The sequence below is a fragment of the Desmodus rotundus genome, chromosome 2 (assembly GCF_022682495.2).
Source record: "Desmodus rotundus isolate HL8 chromosome 2, HLdesRot8A.1, whole genome shotgun sequence".
NCBI classification, from domain to species: Eukaryota; Metazoa; Chordata; class Mammalia; order Chiroptera; family Phyllostomidae; genus Desmodus; species Desmodus rotundus.
Window position 1 is genome coordinate 11171541 of NC_071388.1, and position 23254 is coordinate 11194794.

The following is a 23254-nucleotide window of genomic DNA, read 5'->3' on the forward strand; positions in this document are numbered from 1 at the left end:
TTGCTGCCCTGTGACGCTGTACGTGGGGGAGGGGCCGAGAGGGAGCAATGGCGCCCGCCTCACTCTCCTCGGGATTTCAATCTTTCACTCCGATACCCACAGTCAAACTGGGCCACTCTGGTGCTGGTTCCCGAGTAAGTGGGCCTGTGCACACTCTAGGCCCCTGTGGGTCTCTCCAACAACCTCTCCTGTGAGGCTGGGAGTCTCTCCTGCTGCCGCCCCAACCCCCAGGGGCGCTTTCAATCAGAGGTTTGAGGCTTTATTTCCCTGAGCTGGAGCCCTAGGTTACGCGGTCTGCTTCGCTGCCGCCGTTTGTCAGGTTTATCTGTGGGCAAATGTGGTGCCACAGGGTGCTACCCGCCTCTCTGCCTGCCCCACTCTCCGCCACTCTGAGTCCGGCCCTCTGGGTTTATCTGTGCAAATGTGGGGCCTCAGGGTCTGCTAGTGCTCAGACTGCCTGCGCCATTTGTCCCACACTCCGCCAGTCTCAGTCCCGCCACAGCCACAGGAGTCCTCTCCACCCTGGTGCCCATCTCCGCCCCTCCTATCAGTCTGGATGAATGTTTATTTTCTATTTCCTTGGTGTCGGTCCCCCTTGCTGTTCGATTCTCTGTCAGTTCTGGTTGTACCAGGAGGCGCAGTGTGTCTACCTACGCCGCCATCTTAGTTCCAGGAATGTTTTCTAAAGAACCATAAAAGTTACACTCCCAAAACCACAACCATTGAGAGACCTGAGAGATGCAGCTGGGTGGAGAGACACCTGTGTTCGCATGTCAGGCTGCTTACCATTGCTGGATGGGGACATGCCCCCACATGACGGGCAGGCTCAATAGGAACGCTCCTGGAATCCCAAAATGCTTCTATGTACAAAGTGGCAATCCGATTCTAAAATGTATATAAAATTGCAAGAGACTTAGAATTGCCCAAAGAAATCATGAAGAAGAAGAATGAGGTAGAAAGAATCTACTTCTTAACACAAAGAGTATGGTGCTGTCCCACGCCTCATCTGCAGGCTCGATTTCCACATCTCAGTTACCCATGGCCACCCTGGTGGAAAAGAATACATGGAAAATTCCAGAAATAAACAACTTACAAGTTTTCAATTGCATGCCATTCTGCATAACATGACGGAATCTTGTGCTGGTCCACTCTGTCTCTCCTGGGTCAAGTGTAACTGTGCTGTCTACTCCACCTGCACCTGAGTCCCTCAGGAGCCGTCCGATGGGCAGATGGACTGCAGTATGGCACAGCTGTGTCCCCCTGGCCCTTCCAGAAGCCGAACACTATGTGACAAAGCCTGCCCCTCATGCCGTCTCATCCCACAGGCCCTGCACCTCCTCACGTCATCACGTAAGGAAGGGGGAGCACAGCACAACGAGATATTTGGAGATAAAGAGAAACCACATTCACAGACTTTTACTGCAGTAATTACTGTAATTGTTCTATTATATTCTCAGTTATTGTCGTTGACCTCTTATTGTGCCTAGTCATCAGTTAAACTTTACCATAGGTGTGTATGTATAGGGAAGAACAGGATGTATAGGGGGTTTCATACTAGCCATGGTTTCAGGTCTTGGAACACATTCCCAGTGGGCCTTGTGTTTGCTACCTGTGACGTAGAACAATAGGAGGAAACAAGCATCCAAAAAATAAGGATAGTGTAAACCGCCTCTGGGACAACTTCAAGAGACCCAATATTCACATCATACGTGTACCAGAAGGAGAAGAGAAAGAGCAAGAAATTGGGAATCTATTTGAAAAAAACAGTGAAAGAAATCTTCCCTAATTTGGTGAAGGAAATGGACATGCAAGTCCAGGAAGCACAGAGAGTCCCACCTATGATGGATGCACAGAGGCCCACTCCAAGACACATCATAATTAAAAGGCCAAAGGTTAAGGGTAAGAGGGACTCTGAAAAGCAAGAGAAAAGAAGTTAGTTACCAGAAGGTTGTCAGATGTGTGGGGGAGGGGGGAGAACAGGTGAAGAGATGAGGAGATTAAGAAGTACAAATAGGTAGTTAGAGAATAGCCGTGGGGATGTAAAATACAATATAGGAAATGGAGTAGCCAAAGAACTTACATGCATAACCCATGGACATGAACAATGGTGGGCGAATTGCTGGATGGTGTGGGGGGTGCTGGAAGAAGGGAGACAAAGGAGAGAAAGTTGGTATAACTGTAATAGCATAATCAATAAGATATAATTAAAACTATAAAATCCACCAGTGGGATGACTGTTGAAATTGAGTACAGCCAGAGGATTAGAGGACAGTCCAATATCAAGGTGAGCATCCTGGCTTTTATGGATGCCCTGTGATTATGCAGGGAAAACACCTTGTTTGTGGAAAATACACACTAAAACATTCAGAGATGAAGAGGTGTCAGGAAAGCAATTTTCTCACAAACCTATGTCTGCATTTTCTCTGGGATTGTTTCAAAAGTATAAGAAAAATTGACTTTATAGCTTCCCACTGAGAAAAGACCAGGCCTATCGGGTTTCACTTGGTTAATTCTATCAAGAACTTAGGGAATGGTTAAAGTCAGTACCGTGCAAACTCTTTGAGGAAATAGAGGAGGGAATACTTCCCAAACCATTTTATGAGCTCAGCATCACTCCTACTAGACAAGGATGTGGAAGCATAGCAACCCACAGACCAGGGTCCCTCATGGACTCGGGTGCAAAAATCCTCAACAAAATATTAGCAAATCGAAGCAGCAACATGTAATAGAATAGTAGGTCGCCAGTGTCTTGTGATGTGACCTTGGCATTTTACTTAACTGCTCTGAACCCCTCTCTGGTCTTACACCCTTCCTGAGGACAGGGCCTGGAACGTCGTTGATGACAATTCCTACACCCCCTTCTCAGTGGGTGGGGGCATGGGGGTTGGACCAGCAAGAGAACTTCAGCCCACCAGGCACGGCCATTGGATGAAACTGAGGGAATGTGACCTGATTGACAACAATCAGTGTGTGTCTTCCCCGTCTTGAATCTGGAGCAGACACAGCTGGTGACCAAAGGCAGAGATGACAGACCACGTTGGTGGCACCCGCAGGTCCCAAATCAGACTCGTCCCTGTCCTTCAGGGTGCTAGCTCTCCCTTCAATAGAGTGAGGAGGGCCGCTCAACGCTTCAGCCAGTCCCCACTTGCTTTGGAATAAGAAGTGGCTTCTGTCTCTTGCAATGAGCTCTTCTAACTGACATCTGAGGCTCATAAACCGAGTTAGGAGAGAAGATACATGGAATGGGTGAGAAGGCAGCACACTGAGGTGCTGTCCTCTGACAATCAGGAGTGGGTGTTGCACCCTGGGGGCAATGATGCCCTCAGGGTGGGCAGTGGAGGCAGTGGCATTTACAAGGGCAGCAGTGAAACTTCCCAGTTTTCTGATGTCTGTCTGATGACATGGTATTCCCATCCTGTCCCCACAATAAAGGAGTGAGGACAGACTCTGTGTATGAGTGACTGGATTCTGGATGTTGCACTGGGACAGTTTCAAGGCTCCCCTCTCTCTGCCTTGGGTGCCCCGAGTCTGGGTGAGCTGGTGAGAAGGCTCAGTGCTCCCTCCTTTGGTGCAGGGGAGATTTGGACCGAAAACGCCCGGCCCTCAGCAGGAACGCTCCTCCTGGCCCACCCCAACCACATCAGAAGGCCAGGCTGGTCTCCTTTCTCTGCCCTCCACAGCCATTTTGGGGACTGCTTGGTCTTTACACGCACTGAAGGCATCACAGGAAGGTCTTGGGAATGAATGGGGTTTAGGAAGATGATCCTTCACCACCCCATGCTGTGGAGATGGTCAGGGTGACTCCACACGGGACTGATGGAGCTGAATGTGTGAGGGACCTTCCAAAAGGTTGTGTGGGATCCAGGGGTGAGGCACAAAAGCGACCGCCCCTCGTGGAGGAGGAGGGATGGTTTGTCTATGGTCCAACATCTGCCAGATGAAAAGGGGTTAGTCGAGTTGAGGAAGATCTTCCAAATCCCGTTTTCCTCTGGGCTCTGTGTTTGTTGGACTCCCTGCCTTAAATGTCAAAGAAAGCTTCATTTTGTTTGGACACTTGTGGGTTGTGGAGGTTCTGTAGGAGGCTGAGCCAGGATGCTGCCCCTCAGGTTCTCAGGACATCTTACCCCACAGGGACCTGTCCAGGACAATATTCCCGGCCTTCATGATAATCATGGAACAGATCACATTTGGCCAGTGTGTGGATCCTGGGGGCAGGACTGGCTTGCATGGAGGCATCACTCCACAGGTTTGCACCTCCCCAGCAGGCATGGTGGCTCTGTGACTCCATGGGATGAAGGGGCAGCATGGTCGAGTCCACCCAAGCCCTTGGGCCATTAAGAAGGCTACTATAAAAAAAAAAGAAGAAGAAGGCTAGTATAAAAAGTGAGAAAATTACAAGTGCTGGCAAGGATGTGGAGAAATGGGGACCCCTGTGCAGTGTGGATGGGATTGTTAAAAGGGAAAACCACTATGGAAAACAGTATGACCATTAAAAATAGAACTACCATATGATTCAGCAACTTCACTTCTAGATATAATTCAAAGGAATTGGAGCAGGTCGGGAAGAGATATGTATTTACACACCCAAGTTCATTGCCACACAACCAAGAAGTAGAAGACATGCAAGTGTTGAGGATGGATGAATGAAGAAACCACATGCGGTACATAACATACAATGGAGCAGCCTTAACATGGAAAGCAATCCCAGCCTGTGTTACAGTGTGGACATTAAGCCGAGTGCAATCACCCAGTCACAAAGAGACAAATACTGCATGAGTCCACTTATACGGGGAATCTCAAGTAGTACCGTTCATAGCAACAGAGTGGAGAATGGTGGTCACCCATGCTTGGGGGAAAGGGGACAGGGTTTTCATTTAATGGGTGTAGAGTTTTCAATTTACAAGATGAGAGGTTTCGAAGCTGCTTGCACAACAAGGTGAATGTTGGAAACCCCACTGAACTATGGACTTACACTTAAGATGGTGAATTTCATGTGATGCGTTATTTTCACAGTTTAACAGAGATAATGACAACTCCAAACGTGGGAGAGGATGGAGACAAACTGGATGTCTCCACATTGCTGTTAGAAATGTGAAGAGACATAGCCACTCTAGGAAACAGGTCTCAGTTTTGTTAAAATGGAATGTACACATATCATACAATCCACCGTTGTACTCCTGGGCACTTATCTCACAGAGATGAGAACTTAGGTTTTCCCCAAATCCTGAACACAGTACTTCCTGTAACAGACACACTGATGTCTATTTCTAACCACCCAAACGGCCAGATAGCCCTAACGTGCCTCAGCGGGAATGGCAGGCAAAGTGTGCTGCATCCCTGTGAGGATCTCACTGGACAGTAAGAGTGATCAGGCTATTTGCACATGGAATGATGGGAGAGATCAGAGACAAATGCCCAGCAATAAAAGCTGCTCCAGGAGCCTATACGCTGCTTAACTACAAGACTACATAACATGCTTGGGAAAGCAACACCACAGAGAGCAGAGAGCCGAGGCAGTGGGAGGACATGTGCCTGAAGAGGCAGCACAAGGGACGCCTCCATGTGAATGGAAGAATCCCGAGTCGGGATGGAGGCAACGGTTCCCTGCGCATGCACCATGGTGACAGGACGTGAGACTACAGCTGCACGTGTTGCATGTCACCACACTCAACCGGGACTGTGCTTATGGAAGATGACCCACAGGGGTGCGGGAGGATGGGAGAGAGGGACTTCTCTGCACTACTGTTATGTTTCCCTGTGAATGTACCATTATCTCAAAATGAAAGCTTGCATTTTAAAAAATGGTAATTATTCCTGTGTTTAACGTTATTGAAGTGACATCATTGAATATGTATTGGGAATTCAAGTAAAATCTCAGCTTTGGTCACGGAAGGAGACAATGCAATATGCCTGTTTTGTGTGAATGTCTCAGAAACTTGTAATTCAGCCCTGGGCAGCCTGTCAGCACCCAGCTCTTGGCTGCTGCCCTGTGGCCAGTTTCACACTGGAAATTGTCACTGTTAGTGGGGAGCACAAACTTCTGATGAGCTTCCCATCAGGGCTCTGGGACCCTCAGGAATAATTTAGCACTTAGTTCAACCCAGAGGCCATGTGTTGGCTCAGGAGGACATTGCACAGGTGTACTTGATGATCCTAATAACTTAACAGGGGACACATTGCACCTGGGACAGCAGCTCAGGTGCCTGTGGACATGTCAGGCTGAGTCCCTGTACACAGGCAATTTCCAGCTTGGATAACAAAGTGGCTGGTGCCCAGAGGGAGATGAAGTCACTCAGCCCCTCCTCATAACCCCGAATGCTGCCATTGCTGTTCAGCACAGCTGAGAGCCACCCACCTGCACGGAGCCTGTGGAGACCAGCTGTGGTAAGGATGCTGCTGTGACTGGCGGCCCTGGGTAGCAAGGAGGTAGTAAGTGTTTTCCAGAATTTCTGCTCCCTGTTTTATTCTCGTCTTTCCAAATGTGAACTCAGTCTTATAGCCGTGTTCCCCTCTGTTTCAGCTTTCTTCTTTGTATCAGTTCTTAGTACAACCAGGCTTTTTATAAATACCAGCTTTAAGAATATCTTGTTCATTGTTTCTTTTCTTTTTTACTGATTAATTTCCCATTTTTTAAAGTTTTCTCCTTTTTTAAATATCTTCTTTGCCTTCATGGTTATTCTCATTTTTCTTCCTTACATGGATTTCAAAGAGTCTCCCAACATAGACTGAGACATTTTTTGTTAGTTTATTATGTCCCTCACACATACTGGACTACAGACTGAGATGCAGTAGGAGTTGGTTCCCTGGTCTGCCCTGGGCGCTCTCTCTGACCAGCCCTCTGTGGCCCTTCACCACCTAAGGGCTCGTCCCAACACTCAGCTGTGTCCAGTCCTTGCTTCTCTTTCTGGGCTGCACATTCTGTTCGGTGTTAATTCACCTGTTTTCAGGGCCTAATTTAAATACTTGACAGTGTTTTACTTCTTTAAGTACACGTACCCCTTTTCCTTACCAATAATTATATGTCGCTTTCTTAATTGTTCTATTTTTCTGCTTCTGTGACATGTATCTGTCCTTCATCCTGCTAGTTACTGTCTCTCAGGTTTTTGCTTCTGTATCATATATTCAGAAGAATAATTGTTGTTCTTTTTCCTTCCTCATTTATTTTTTTTTATGCTTCTGTGTAGTATCTTTTTGCCCTGGCTAGTGTGGTTCAGTGGATTGAGCACTGGCCTGCAAACCAAAGGGTCACTGGTTTGATTCCTAGTCAGGGCACATGCCTGGGTTTCAGACCAGGTCCCCATGAAGGGGTGCATGAGAGGCAACCACACATTGATGTTTCTCTCCCTCTCTGTTCCCTCCCTTCCCCTCTCCAAAATAAGAAAATAAAATATTAAAAAAAAGTCTACTATATCTCAGGCTAAATTCTCTTGCATCCCCTAATCCATTCTGCATACCTGAATTTGAAGTTATGTTTCTGGCATAACTTTCTTCTCCATAGCGCTTGATATTACATTTCCTTTACATTTATATATCCCTGAAACCTGACAAACTATTCCTCAGTCTTAATTGCTATCAGTGTTTATGTTCATAGTCAATTATTTGTCTCTAGGACGTGCGGTCCTGGCCTGGAAGATCTCAGAGAGACGGACGCACCATGATTTCCGGTGAAGCCCTGTTTGGGGTCTTCCTCACCATTCAAACTGGTGTTGGTTTCCTGGGGAACTCCTTGCTCTTTGCTATATACATGTACGCCCTCACTGTCCCCCGTAAGAAGAAGCCCGCTGATGGGGTCCTTGCCCACTTAACTTTGGCTAACGCCCTGACCCTCGTGTTCAGAGGGCTTCCAAATATAATTAGTGCCTTTGGGATGAGGCCTGAGATAGGTGACGCCGGGTGTAAAACAGTGCTCTACATTCAGAGAGTTACGCGGAGTATTTCTCTGTACACCACCTCCCTCCAGAGCACGTTCCAGGCGGTGACCATTGCTGCCAGTGGCTGTAAATGCGTCTGGCTCAAGAACAAAATCTCTTCGCTCCTTCAACCCTCCTTATTTCTCTGCTGGATCGTCAGCATGGTCGTCTATTCTGTGATTATCTTAAAAACTGTGGCCAACAGGAATACCACTGATGTGACATCTGGGTACTACAGTCCTTTTTGTAAGGTGAGTAGCTATGATCACCGGGTAGCAGTGACATTTCTCAGTACAGTGTGCATCCAGGATTTGCTCTTTCTCTCCCTGATGGCCTGCAATAGCATCTACATGGTGAGTGTCCTTTACAGGCACCACAAGACAGCCCAACACATCCGCAGCAGCGTCTGCTCTTCACGAATCTCTCCTGAACACAGAGCTATGCACATCATTCTCCTGCTGGTTTGCACTTTTATCTTCTTTTACTTGACCAACAGCTTTCTTACTGCTTATTCACAATTTGGAAATAAGAGGACTTGGCAACTGGAGAACGTTAATAACTTTATTTCTTCATGTTACCCAACCATCTGTCCTTTCGTACTGATTAAAAATGAGAATAGAGTTTCCAGAATGAATGTCATCAAAATAAGGAGACTTTTTTTCATTAAAGTAAATTAAATGACCCAATGAACACTCCTCAGCATTGGTCTTCACGATAAGATTCATTGATACGCGTCCAGAGTCCCACGCTTATCATTGCTTGTGGGATATATTTAGTCCCCACTTGCTGAGTTAACAGGGAGTAAAATCAATGCAGTGTCAATTTATGAAACACTTAGACATTAAATGTAATGTTTAGAGTAGAACACTATTATATGTGGTTTAACCTTTAAAACGATAACATATGTAATGTATGGTGTTTTGTAATATTGGAAACATTTTACAATCTTAAAATTGTAAAATTCTTTTTCTCTCTTTAATTTGATTTTTAAGTGTATTTTATTGATTATACTATTACAGTTGTCCAATTTTTCCTCTTCTTTATTCCCCTGTGCACTGCACACCCCGTCCCACCAGCATTGCCCCCCTTAGTTCATGCCCATGCGTCGTACATGTAAGTTCTTTGGCTTCTCCACCTCCTATACTACTCTTACCCTCCCCCTGTCTATTTTGCACCTACCATTTATGCTTCTTATTCCCTCCACCTCTTCCTCCATTCTCCCCACCTCCCTCCCCGCTGATAACCCTCCATGTGATCTCCATTTCTTCCATTGTGTTCCTGGTTGTAGTTGTTTATTTAGTTGTTGGTTTTGTTTATTTTATGTTCAGGTGTTGACAGTTGTGAGTTTGTTGTCATTTTACTGTTCACAGTTTGAGCTTTTTCTTAGATAAGTCCCTTTAACATTTCATGTAATAAGGGCTTGGTGATGATGAACTCCTTTAATTTGACCTTATCTGGGAAGCACTTTATCTGCCCTTCCATTCTATATGATAACTTCGCTGGATAGAGTCATCTTGGGTGTAGATCCTTGCCTTTCATGACTTGGAATACTTCTTTCCAGCCTCTTCTTGCCTGCAAGGTTTCTTTTGAGAAATCCGCTGATCGTCTTATGGGAACTGCTTTGTAGGTAACTGTCTCCTTTTCTCTTGCTGCTTCTAAGATCCTCTCCTCTTTAATCTTGGGTAAGGTAATTTTGATGTGCCTTGGTGTGTGCTTCCTTGGGTCCCACTTCTTTGGGACTCTCTGAGCTTCCTGGACTTCCTGGAAGTCTGTTTCCTTTGCCAGATTGGGGAAGTTCTCCTTCATTATTTGTTCAAATAAGTTTTCAAATTCTTGCTCTTCCTCTTCTCTTCTGGCATCTGTATGATTGGAATGTTGGAATGTTGGAATGTTTAATGTTTAAAGTTGTTCTGGAGGTTCCTCAGCCTCTCCTCAGTGTTTTGAATTGTTTCTTCATTCTGTTCTGGTTGAATGTTTATTTCTTGCTTCTGCTCCAAATCCTTGATTGGAGTTCTGGTGTCCTTCCCTTCACTGTTGGCTCCCTGTATATGCTCCTTTCTTTCCCTTTCTCTAGCCTTCATTTCCTCCTTCATTTGTGACTGAACTCAATCATGTCTGTGAGCATCCTGATTACCAGTGTTTTGAACTCTTCCTCTGACAGGTTGGCTTTCTCTTCCTCACTTAGTTCTATTTTGGGGACTTTGATCTGTTTCCATTTGGGCCATATTGTTTTGTCTCAGTGGGCCTGTTAGGTAGTAAGGGATGGAGCTTTAGGTGTTTGCCAGGGGTGAGGGGTTGAAAAGGTACAATGCCTCTTGCTCAGCTCTGTGCTGGCTTTCAGTCACATCCCCTGCTACCCAGAAGAAAATTGGGCCCTTCTGGTGTTGATTCCTGCGTAGGTGGTGGGTGTGTGTACATTCTAGGGCCCTATGGGTCTCTCCAAGGGACCCTCCTGTGAGGCTGGGAAGTTCTCCCACCACCACAACCCCCACAGCTTTTAACAGCCAGAGGTGTTTGAAGCTTTATCCCCCTGTACTGGAACCCTGGGTTGCCTGGTTTGTCCTGCTCCTGTTTTTCTTCCTGGCATATCCACAGGCAAATGTGGGAAATCCAGTCCTCCACCCACCACCTGCCCACCCCAGTCCACTGTGGCCTTGCAGTGAGTCCTCTCAGCTCTGGCTGCCCAGTGCCCCCCACCCCCATATCAGTCTGGATGAATGTTTCTTCTTTAAGTCCTTGGTTGGAGGACTTGCTTACAGTTCCATTTTCTGGCAGTCCTGGTTACTTTTGTTTTTAAATTGTTGTTGTCCTTCTTTTGGTTGCACCTGGAGGCAAAGTGTGTCTACCCAAGCCTCCATCTTGGCTGGAAGGACTTTACATATTCAATCTAAAGAACAAAATAAACAAAACAGAAACATCAAACACTAACTGGAATTAAAAACTCAAATATTATTAACCCCCCACCCCTGAATCTGTGAGGGCAATTATCCCTTTGATGACAAAGAGAGTAAGTGTTTTAAACAACTGGAAATTAACTCTTCCCACCTCCCCCGGCTCCCTCCTTCAGGAAAGCAGCTGATGCCATGTATGAGAAACTCAGGGCCAAGGGTGTGGGTTTCGTCCCTCCCGCCTCTCCCCTCTCGTCCCTCTTTCCTGTCTCTCCTCTGCCTCCTCCTTTCTCTCTCTTTTCTTTCTCCTCTCTCTTTACTCTCTGCACTCTGGGCTCTCTGAGGTAGTGACTTCTCTCTTTCCTGTTTTCCTCTTTTTCTACTCTCTTCTCTTTTTCTCTCAGTCTCTCCTCTCTCTTCTCTAACTTTTCTTTCCTCTCATTTCTCTCTCTGTTCTCTTTTATCTCTCTCCTCTCCTTTTTCTTCTCTCTCTCTTTCCTGTCTTTTCTTTTCCTCCTGTCTTTCTCATCTCTTTTATCTTATTCCCCCTCCCTACTCTCTCTACTCCCTCTTTCGTCACTTTTATTTCTCATCTTTATTTTTCTTTCTCCTTTTATATCTACTCTCTCTTTTCTCTGTTGGTATTCTGAAGGCAGATGTACACTCATGAAACCCAAGCTCAGTCAACTACCTGGGGAACCTGAGGCAAGTTATTTTAACACAGGGAAAGTTACCATGTTTTAAAATGCAAGCTTTCATTTTGAGATAATGGTACATTCACAGGGAAACATAACAGTAGTGCAGAGAAGTCCCACTCACCCGTCCTCCCGCTCCCCCTGTGGGTCATCATCCCTAAGCACAGTCCTGGTTGAGTGTGGTGACATGTGACACGTGCAGCTGTAGTCTCCGGTCCTGTCACCATGGTGCACACCCATGTGACTGCTGCCTACATCCAGACTCCGGACTCTTCCATTCACACAGAGGTGTCCCTTGTGCTGCCTCTTCAGGCACACGTCCTCCCACTGCCTCGGCTCTCTGTTCTCTGTGGTGTTGCTTTCCCAAGCATGTTATGTAGTCTTATAGTTATGCAGCTTATAGTCTCCTGGAGCAGCTTTTATCACTGGGCATTTGTCTCTGATCTCTCCCATCGTCCCATGTGTCAGTAGCCCGATCACTCTTACTGTTCAGCGAGATCCTCACAGGGATGCAGCACACTTTGCCTGCCATTCCCGCTGAGGCACGTTAGGGCTGTCTGGCAGTTTGGGTGGTTAGAAATAGACATCAGTGTGTCTGTTACAGGAAGTACTGTGTTCAGGATTTGGGGAAAACCTAAGTTCTCATCTCTGTGAGATAAGTGCCCAGGAGTACAAAGGTGGATTGTATGATATGTGTACATTCCATTTTTAGAAAACTGAGACATGTTTCCCAGAGTGGCTATGTCTCTTCACATTTTTATCAGCAATGTGTGGAGAGATCCCGTTTCTCTCCATCCACTCCCATGTTTGGAGTTGTCATTATCTCTGTTAAACTGTGAAAATAACGCATCACATGAAATTCACCATCTCAAGTGTAAGTCCATAGTTCAGTGGGGTTTCCAACATTCACCTTGTTGTGCAAGCAGCTTCGAAACCTTCCCATCTTGTAAATCGAAAACTCTACACCCATTAAATGAAAACCCTGTCCCCTTTCCCCCAAGCATGGGTGACCACCATTCTCCGCTCTGTTGCTATGAATGGAACTACTTCAGTTTCTCCATGTAAGTGGACTCATGCAGTATTTGTCCCTTTGTGACTGGGTGATTGCACTCGGCTTAATGTCCACACTGTAACACGGGCTGGGATTGCTTTCCATGTTAAGGCTGCTCCATTGTATGTATGTACCACATGTGGTTTCTTCATTCATCCATCTACGGACACAAGTTTCCCACTCCTTGGCTGTTATGCATTGTGCTGCTATGACGCCATTGTGCAAACATCTCTTCAAGTGCTGCTTTCAGTTCCTCCAAAATGACCTAAGGTGAAGTTGTTAAGTCATATGGTAGTACCATTTTTAATGTTGTGGGAATGATTACACTCTCCCATGGTGGTTTTAACATGTCATGGTCCCTCAGTTTATGGCCTCAGTGCACAGCCAACACTGTCCGACCAGGGAGGCTCCTCCTCCAAAGGAGCCAGGTCCAAACACAAGATGCCCTTGCTGAGTAAGAGCGTTGGGTCGCTGCACATAAACCGGGGTTTTAGACACACGGAAGGCATAAGAACAGGCGTTAATCCAACCATAAAACAAAGCCTGCATCCTGGTTCATTTAGGGAGACTGCACCCTTAATTATCTCATTTTTACTGCGTGTCCCTTGTTATAAAGTGTAAAGGGGCTCCATTGCATAATCACAGTATCCTGGTTTTCTTCTTCAAGATCTCCACAGAGAAGCAACTCTGGCTGTGACAACATCGCGATATTATGAAATCAGCATTTGAGCTCTAGCGATTCTAAGAGAGAAGGTACCAGGGAATCAGGAAGCAGAATGTTTAAAAGCACGTTTTGAGGAAGGTCAGCAGGGACTCAGAGACCACCCCATCAGGGCCCATCACATTAAAGGTAAAGACTGAGTCCATGCCACGGGGCTCACGTGATCAGTGAAGGGCACTGCCCCCCGGACCTGTACTTCCTGTCCTCTCTCCTTTGCCCTGATGGTGGCATGCCTGTCCAGATTTGGGGGCATTAGCCCTTTGTCCATCTAGGGAGGGCAGGAAGGCAGAGCAAGGAGAAGGGGGACCTGGGAAGCAGGTGTTGAGTCTCTGTGGAATCCATATGACTTTCTGCCATGTTTGGGGTTTTCCAGCTGCATCCTTGGAGGGGCAGCAGGGCCACTGCTGGTCCTGTGTATGTGAGCTCATTCCTGCCAGCCTTCATCTCCTCAGCCCTCCTCATACTCCTCCCACCACAGGTAGGACTTCATGACATGGTTTTGGAAATGGGGTCCTCCCTGTTTTGAGGTTTCCCACAGCTAGAGCATCCTGGTTCTGAGGCAGCTAAGGACTCAGGCGAACTGACTCCGTTTCTGTCCTTCACTCTCTCATTTCCTCCAACACGTTACATAAGACATTAAATACTTAGAGGCTTGTTGTGGTTTCTGGAGAATCTAGAGTCACTATTGTATTACTGTGTTTTCAATGTCCATTATGTACACTAGCCTGTTAACAAAAATAAAAGCACTTCCTGTTCCACATTCCTAGGCCTAGAAGTGATCAGTTTTCGATCCTGAGTCAGGACCCAGAGATGCCAAGGCCCCATGGGCTGAAGGCCCCCAGCAGGTGTGCACTCGGCCCAGCCTCTCTGACTGGGCCATGTCCCCCTCCACAGTTCTTAAGGTCACCCCGACAGACATATGAGTCTGTGCATGACTGGGGTGGCCCCTCTGGGTTGGCAGACATTCCTCAAGACAATAAATCAGATGTTCTATGGAGGGGACACTTCTTGGACTGAGTCCTTGAATCTGAAATTGTAGGGTCTTCATGTGGCCTGAAGCACCTGTGCAGGGACTGGGAGAGGACCACAGGCGGAAATTGAGAATCAATTTCCAAGGAGACTCCTCCCCAGCACTCCTGACCATCCTATGGGTCCTTTCGTCCCTTCCTCAGGGAGGCAGTCACTGGGAGCCTGGCCTGTACAACCAGGCACAACAAGGAGCCCGGCTATCGGACGATGAGACTTGGTCTGAGAAATTTATAGAAGCTCTCGAAATACTAATTCAAATTCCATCTGGTGGGAAGATATGTCAAATGCCATGAGGGAAGCCAGATACCAAAGAGCAAATACCCTGCGACAGCATTTATAGGAAATGTCCAGAACAGGCAAACTTAGAGCCTGAAAGCAGATGGGCAGCTGGCAGGGGGCAGGATGGAAGACTGCTATCAAGCAAGGGGTCCCATTTGAGGAGGTGATAAAGTCCTGGAACTAGGCAGGGTGATGGTTACACAACATGGTGAATGTACTTAAAGCCAGTGATTGGTACACGTTAAAATGTTTAAGATAGTAAAATTTATGTTCAGTGCAATTTACCACAGTGAAAAAAAACCCCGGCATGACACTTCTCGGAAGGGGCACGGGTACCCCAGGACCAAGCTCACTGGAAGTTGTTCCAGGCAGTGGAGTCGGAAGTCACTGTGGAATTATTAAGATCTGTAGAGGGGAGTGAGGATGTTCACTCCAATGTTGTGAGTATTGTACCTATTTTAAGTGAAAATATCAACATCTATCAATTTGCTAAAATGCTGGTGCCCATCCGGTCTTCTTCTGTTCTATTGCGTAACGCACCCCCTGGGGGACTGTGGGACAATCGCAGCCTAGTCCTGGAAGTTTTCTCCCATGTTCGACACTAACACCTCATCAGAAGCAACTTTTTTCCCAAGGGGACTCCATTGACTAAAGCACTCAGCACAATTTCCGTAGAAACTGTGCTGTCGGCTCACTACAAATACAAGAAGAGCTGACATTAAAGGTTCTGGGGACTTTTTGGTAATGATTCTTGGTTAGCACACAGGACCCCGGCAAGAGTAAACCTGAGTGGGGGGCGCTCTGAGACCTACAGACCGCAGGGGCTGGGGCTCTGTAGAGGGACCAAAAACACCAGCTGACAGGGGAGCAGAGTTCACTGGTTGCAGGTCAGTTGAGAGTCCTCTGGGGGAATAACATCTTTCTTATTTGTGAAAGCTTTACACTCCTGTTCTCAGAATCATCCCAACGGATTGTTGTATTTGACCCTCAGGCACCCTGGGACCAGGTACCACTATTGCCATTGTCCTCTGAGAGTGAGGCTGTGTGGCAAGAGGCTTGCTCCATGCTTCTTGCCACCCCCTCACATGTCCTGGCCCTTTGCCCCACCCCACTCAGTGGCTCATTGAAGACCCTGCATGGGATCCTGCTGGCCAAGGCCAGGGCAAGCCTGCTGGGACAGGGTCGCCTGCTGAACAGGCTCCAGAGCCTTGGGGAATGGTGCTGAACTATTGAGCCCCACCCCTGCCCCTTGGCCCAGTGGTTGTCTCCAGAAACTGGGTCACAGCTCATGGGGGAATCCCTGAGGCTCCTGCTCAAGCCAGCTTCCCCCAGGTCCGCCTCTCTCAGTGTCATACATAGAGCCACAAAGTTGGACCTTGTGACTGCTCTGTTTGGGTTGCTACCAATCTTAGTGCGTGTTCCGTCCCTGTTTTGCAGGAATGTGGACGATTTTGCCTTACACTTGAAGGAATGGGGTGCTGGAAGATGTGCCTCACCTGGAAGGACTTGGGGTAGATCGTTTGTCAAATCTGCATGAGCTCCTTGAAAGCAGAGCCCTGGGGAGGCGTGTGGAGCAGGAAGGGGGGCCTGCACCCGGGCCAGGTACAATCTTTTCAGGGCTTCTGCCACCAGGTTTTAGCAACGTGGTGTTGCTGACAGGTTGATGGGAACCTGCTTGGTCTGCCCTTTGATTTGGATGATGGCTGACAACCCCAGGCCTGAGCGGGGCAGAGCCACCACTCACTAAGCGTGTGGTCCTCACCTGAGAAATGCTGAGTCATCCCAGCTCAGTAGCTACAGATTTCAATTCTGGGGCACAGAGAGCTGGGGAAGCGGTGTGGTCAGGGTGGGAGGCGCCTCTGTTAGTGGGATTCCCTGGGAGGTGGGTTCTCCAGGTGAAGACTGCACCTGCCCAAAGTGCCCAGCCCGGGAGACCTGCTGACCTCCCAGACTGCTCCTCACTCCATCCTGCCCCTGTCCCTGGACCCCTGTCCCTGGACCCCTGTCCATGGCTGCCACCCACCCACTCTTCTTTATGATCACCAGAGTTTGAAGTATTTCAGGTCCTTCCATTGATGCTGTGTGTGTGTGTGTTTGAACACGTCTGTGCAAAGATGAGTGCTGTGGTGTATTCTGAAAAACTTCCATACAGGAATTCACTGCAGCACGAGAGAACTGGGTGAATCTGGCTCGAGTTCCCCAACCCTCCTGCAGCCAGATCCAGGCCTGGGAACTGGGGCAGGTCACCTTTGGGCTTACGGGCCACAACCCCTTGTTCCAGTCATTTATTTTCTCTACAGGAAATGTCTTTTCTCCCTCAAGGCTAAAAGAAGTGTTACACAGTTTGTTTTTCCACACTCTAAGTTTTTTGTTAAATTGACTTGTTTCTTTTGTCATGGAGCATTTGAGTGGGATGAACGCAACTTTTCACAGAATGTGAGGGACTGGATTTTGGAAGTGTGTCTTTATCCACCACGATGCTCAACTCTCCTTAGCCACTGTCCCCCTGCCCCTCTCACCCAGCACTCCATAAACCAGGGACAAGGGAACTTCCTCAAAGTGATCAAGGTCATCTACCAAACACCCACAGCTAACATCTACTCAGAAAGAATGGGTGCTTCTCCCAAGGTCAGAGAGCAGCCAGGAATGTCCAGTCTTGCCCTTCCTCTCAGCGCCATACCAGAGGTGCTAAGTGGAGCGATAGGGCAAGAAAGGTCAATGAAGGAGGGCAGATTGCAAAGGGAGCAGGAAAACTCTCTATTGACAGATGACATGATCTATATATAGAAAATCTTAAGGAAACAGCTACAAATAATTGGAACTAATAAATAAGTTTGGCATGGTTGCAGAATAAAAACAACATGCAAAAAATCAATGGTATTTGTCTACATGTATACTCTGAAATGCATGGTTCTACCCCTCAGAATTTATGTTGAAACTCTAAGCATCCTCCAGTCAGGAAGAGAGGTCTCAGCAGGAATAGAACTCTGCTGGAGCCTTGATCTCACACTGTGCAGCCTCCAGAACCGGGAGAAAATATGTTTCCATTGTTTAAGCCACCCGTCGGTCTACTGTATTTTGTTATAACAGCTCGAGCTGCCTAACACAACGTGTAATAAAGAATTAGGAAGTAAATTTAAGAAAGCAAATTTATTAAAGCTAACATCAAAGAGAATAAAATACTGAGGAATGTTTTCTAAGGAACTGCGAAACTTATACTCCCAAAACCACAAATACCATTGAGAGACCTGAAAGATGCAGCTGGGTGGAGAGACACCTGTGTTCGCATGTCAGGCTGCTTACCATTGCTGGATGGGGACATGCCCCCACAGGACGGGCAGGCTCAATAGGAACACTCCTGGAATCCCAAAATGCTTCTATGTACAAAGTGGCAACCCGATTCCAAAATGTATATAAAATTGCAAGAGACTTAGAATTGCCCAAAGAAATCATGAAAAAGAAGAATGAGGTAGAAAGAATCTACTTCTTAACACAAAGAGTATGGTGCTGTCCCACACCTCATCTGCAGGCTCGATTTCCATGTCTCAGTTACCCATGGCCACCCTGGTGGAAAGAATACATGGAAAATTCCAGAAATAAACAACTTACAAGTTTTCAATTGCATGCCGTTCTTCATAACATGACGGAATCTTGTGCTGGTCCACTCTGTCCCTCCTGGGTCAAGTGTAGCTGCGCTGTCTACTCCACCTGCACCTGAGTCCCTCAGGAGCCGTCCGATGGGCAGATGGACTGCAGCACGGCACTGCTGTGTCCCCAGGGCCCTTCCGGAAGCTCAACGCTATGTGACAAAGCCTGCCCCTCATGCCGTCTCATCCCACAGGCCCTGCACCTCCTCACGTCATCATGTAAGGAAGGGGGAGCACAGCACAACGAGATATTTGGAGATAAAGAGAAACCACATTCACAGACTTTTACTGCAGTAATTACTGTAATTGTTCTATTATATTCTCAGTTATTGTCGTTGACCTCTTATTGTGCCTAGTCATCAGTTAAACTTTACCATAGGTGTGTATGTATAGGGAAGAACAGGATGTATTGGGTGTCATACTAGGCATGGTTTCAGGCATCCACCTGAGTTCTTGGAACACATTCCAGGTGGGCCTTGTGTTTGCCACCTGTGAAGTAGAACAACAGGAGGAAACAAGCATCCAAAAAATAAGGATAGTGTAAACCGCCTCTGGGAACACTAAGAGACCCAATATTCACATCATACGTGTACCACAAGGAGAAGAGAAAGAGCAAGAAATTGGGAATCTATTTGAAAAAAACAGTGAAAGAAATCTTCCCTAATTTGGTGAAGGAAATGGACATGCAAGTCCAGGAAGCACAGAGAGTCCCACCTATGATGGATGCACAGAGGCCCACTCCAAGACACATCATAATTAAAAGGCCAAAGGTTAAGGGTAAAGAGGGACTCTGAAAAGCAAGAGAAAAGAAGTTAGTTACCAGAAGGTTGTCAGATGTGTGGGGGAGGGGGGAGAACAGGTGAAGAGATGAGGAGATTAACAAGTACAAATAGGTAGTTAGAGAATAGCCGTGGGGATGTAAAATACAATATAGGAAATGGAGTAGCCAAAGAACTTACATGCATAACCCATGGACATGAACAATGGTGGGCGAATTGCTGGATGGTGTGGGGGGTGCTGGAAGGAGGGAGGCAAAGGAGAGAAAGTTGGGATAACTATAATAGCATAATCAATAAGATATAATTAAAACTATAAAATCCACCAGTGGGATGACTGTTGAAATTGAGTACAGCCAGAGGATTAGAGGACAGTCCAATATCAAGGTGAGCATCCTGGCTTTTATGGATGCCCTGTGATTATGCAGGGAAAACACCTTGTTTGTGGAAAATACACACTAAAACATTCAGAGATGAAGAGGTGTCAGGAAAGCAATTTTCTCACAAACCTATGTCTGCATTTTCTCTGGGATTGTTTCAAAAGTATAAGAAAAATTGACTTTATAGCTTCCCACTGAGAAAAGACCAGGTCTATCGGGTTTCACTTGGTTAATTCTACCAAGAACTTAGGGAATGGTTAAAGTCAGTACCGTGCAAACTCTTTGAGGAAATAGAGGAGGGAATACTTCCCAAACCATTTTATGAGCTCAGCATCACTCCTACTAGACAAGGATGTGGAAGCATAGCAACCCACAGACCAGGGTCCCTCATGGACTCGGGTGCAAAAATCCTCAACAAAATATTAGCAAATCGAAGCAGCAAGATGTAATAGAATAGTAGGTCGCCAGTGTCTTGTGATGTGACCTTGGCATTTTACTTAACTGCTCTGAACCCCTCTCTGGTCTTACACCCTTCCTGAGGACAGGGCCTGGGACGTCGTTGATGACAATTCCTACACCCCCTTCTCAGTGGGTGGGGGCATGGGGGTTGGACCAGCAAGAGAACTTCAGCCCACCAGGCACGGCCATTGGATGAAACTGAGGGAATGTGACCTGACTGGCAACAATCAGTGTGTCTCTTCCCCGTCTTGAATCTGGAGCAGACACAGCTGGTGACCAAAGGCAGAGATGACAGACCACGTTGGTGGCACCCGCAGGTCCCAAATCAGACTCGTCCCTGTCCTTCAGGGTGCTAGCTCTCCCTTCAATAGAGCAAGGAGGGCCGCTCAACACTTCAGCCAGTCCCCCCTTGCTTTGGAGTAAGAAGTGGCTTCTGTCTCTTGCAATGAGCTCTTCTAACTGACATCCGAGGCTCATAACCCAAGTTAGGAGAGAAGATACATGGAATGGGTAAGAAGGCAGCACACTGAGGTGCTGTCCTCTGACAATCAGGAGTGGGTGTTGCACCCTGGGGGCAATGATGCCCTCAGGGTGGGCAGTGGAGGCAGTGGCATTTACAGGAGCAGCAGGTGAAACTTCCCAGTTTTCTGATGTCTGTCTAATCACATGGCATTCCTTTCCTGTCCCCAAAACAAAGGAGTGAGGACAGACTCTGTGTATGAGTGACTGGATTCTGGATGTTGCACTGGGACAGTTTCAAGGCTCCCCCCTCTCTGCCTTGGGTGCCCCGAGTCTGGGTGAGCTGGTGAGAAGGCTCAGTGCTCCCTCCTTTGGTGCAGGGGAGATTTGGACCGAAAACGCCCGGTCCTCAGCAGGAACGCTCCTCCTGGCCCACCCCAACCACATCAGAAGGCCAGGGCTGGTCTCCTTTCTCTGCCCTCCACAGCCATTTTGGGGACTGCTTGGTCTTTACATGCACTGAAGGCATCACAGGAAGGTTTGGGGATTGAATAGGGTTTAGGAAGATGTTCCTTCAGCACCCCATGCTGTGGAGATGGTCAGGGTGACTCCACATGGGACTGATGGAGCTGAATGTGTGAGGGACCTTCCAAAAGGTTGTGTGGGATCCAGGGGTGAGGCCCAAAAGAGACCGCCCCTCGTGGAGGGGGAGGGTTGGTTTGTCTATGGTCCAACCTCTGCCAGCTCAAAAGGGGTTAGTAGAGTTGAGGAAGAACTTCCAAATCCCATTTTCCCGTGGGCTCTGTGTTGTTGGACTCCCTGCCTTAAATGTCAAACAAAGCTTCGTATTGTTGGGACACATGTGTGTTGTGGAGGTTGTGTAGGAGGCTGTAGGAGGCTGAGCCAGGAGGCTGGCCCTCAGGTTCTCAGGACATCTTACCCCACAGGGACCTGTCCAGGACAATGTCTCCGGCCCTCATGATAATCATGGACAGATCACATTTGGGCAGTGTGTGGATCCTGGGGGCAGGACTGGCTTGCATGGAGGCATCACTCCACATGTTTGCACCTCCCCAGCAGGCATGGTGGGTGTGTGACTCCATGGGATGAAGGGTCAGCATGGTCCAGTCCACCCAAGTCCCTGGGCCATTAAGAAGGCTAGTATAAAAAGTGAGAAAATTACAAGTGCTGGCAAGGATGTAGAGAAATGGGGACCCCTGTGCAGTGTGGATGGGATTGTTAAAAGGGGAAAACCTCTATGGAAAACAGTATGACCATTAAAAATAGAACTACCATATGATTCAGCAACTTCACTTCCAGGTATAAGAAAAGGAATTGGAGCAGGTCGGGAAGAGATATGTATTTGCACGCCCAAGTTCATCGCCACACAACCAAGAAGTAGAAGACATGCAAGTGTTGAGGATGGATGAATGAAGAAACCACATGTGGTACATACATACAATGGAGCAGCCTTAACATGGAAAGCAATCCCAGCCCGTGTTACAGTGTGGACATTAAGCCGAGTGCAATCACCCAGTCACAAAGAGACAAATACTGCATGAGTCCACTTACATGGGGAATCTCAGTATTCCCGTTCCTAGGAACAGAGCGGAAAGTGGTGGTCACCCGTGCTTGGGGGCAAGGGGACAGGGTTTTCATTTAATGGGTGTAGAGTTTTTGATTTGCAAGATGGGAAGGTTTGATGCTGCTTGCACAACAAGGTGAATGTCGGAAACCCAACTGAACTATGGACTTACAGTTAAGATGGTGAATTTCATGTGATGTGTTATTTTTACAGTTTAACAGAGATAAGAACAACACCAAACGTGGGAGATGATGGACAGAAACTGGATATCTCCACACATTGCTGGTAGAAATGTGAAGAGACATAGCCACTCTGGGATACAGGTCTCAGTTTTGTAAAAATGGAATGTACACACATCATACAATCCACCGTTGTACGTGCCGGGGTGGACGTGGGCAGGAAGAGGCAGCACGAGGGAACCTCCATGTGGATGGAAGAGTTCTGATTCTGGATGGAGGTGGTGGTCACACACGTGTGCACCGTGGTGACAGGACGTGAGACTACAGCTGCACATGTCACATGTCACCACACTCAACCGGGACTGTGCTTATGGAAGATGCCTCACAGGGGGAGCGGGAGCACGGGTGAGTGGGGCTTCTCTGCACTATGGTTAATGTTTCCCTGTGAATGTACCATTATCTCAAAATGAAGGCTTACATTTTAAAAAATGGTAAATTTGCCTGTGTTTAACATTATTGAAGTGACATCATTGAATATGTATTGGGAATTCAAGTAAAACCTCAGCTTTGGTCATGGAAGGAGACAATGCAATATGCCTGTTTGTGTGAATGTCTCAGAAACTTTGCAATTCAGCCCTGGGCAGCCTGTCAGCACCCAGCTCTTGGCTGCTGCTCTGTGGCTGGTGTCACATTGTAAATTGTCACTGTTAGTGGGGAGCACAAACTTCTGATGAGCTTCCTACCAGGGCTCTGGGACCCTGAGGAATAATTTAGCACTTAGTTCAACCTAGAGGCCATGTGTTGGCTCAGGAGGACATTGCACAGGTGTACTTGATGATCCTAATAACTTAACAGGGGACACATTGCACCTGGGACAGCAGCTCAGGTGCCTGTGGACATGTCAGGCTGAGTCCCTGTACACAGGCAATTTCCAGCTTGGATAACAAAGTGGCTGGCGCCCAGAGGGAGATGAAGTCACTCAGCCCCTCCTCATAACCCCGATTCCTGCCATTGCTGTTCAGCACAGCTGAGAGCCACCCACCTGCACGGAGCCTGTGGAGACCAGCTGTGGTAAGGATGCTGCTGTGACTGGCGGCCCTGGGTAGCAAGGAGGTAGTAAGTGTTTTCCAGAATTTCTGCTCCCTGTTTTATTCTCGTCTTTCCAAATGTGAACTCAGTCTTACAGCCGTGTTCCC

The 23254-nt window shown here is 47.4% G+C and overlaps 2 protein-coding genes across 4 annotated transcripts in view; both read left to right on the top strand.

The window, feature by feature from the left end:
- Positions 1-23254, top strand: part of LOC112308985 (vomeronasal type-1 receptor 1) — a 41873-nt gene that overhangs the window by 12619 nt on the left and 6000 nt on the right. The window contains exon 1 of one of the 2 annotated variants that reach the window (XM_071220546.1): positions 23117-23129. The exons of the other annotated variant lie outside the window; for it this stretch is intronic. The gene's annotated coding sequence lies outside the window, so the exon portion shown is untranslated. Of the gene's footprint in view, positions 1-23116; positions 23130-23254 lie in introns of those variants that run through there. 2 annotated transcript variants of the gene reach the window in all.
- Positions 6343-8887, top strand: LOC128780151 (vomeronasal type-1 receptor 1). 2 transcript variants are annotated; one of them, XM_053917964.1, is made up of 2 exons: positions 6343-6426; positions 7610-8887. In XM_053917964.1, the coding sequence occupies exon 2, from the start codon at positions 7655-7657 to the stop codon at positions 8585-8587; it is 933 nt and encodes a 310-aa protein (XP_053773939.1). In that variant the 5' UTR covers positions 6343-6426; positions 7610-7654; the 3' UTR covers positions 8588-8887. The 2 variants fall into 2 exon arrangements, with proteins under 2 accessions (XP_053773939.1, XP_053773945.1); XM_053917970.1 differs by having other exon boundaries at positions 6345-6429.

Bases quoted from the DNA above. Each gene is read 5' to 3' on its own strand.
- LOC128780151 (XM_053917964.1), top strand. From the start codon at position 7,655: ATGATTTCCGGTGAAGCCCTGTTTGGGGTCTTCCTCACCATTCAAACT.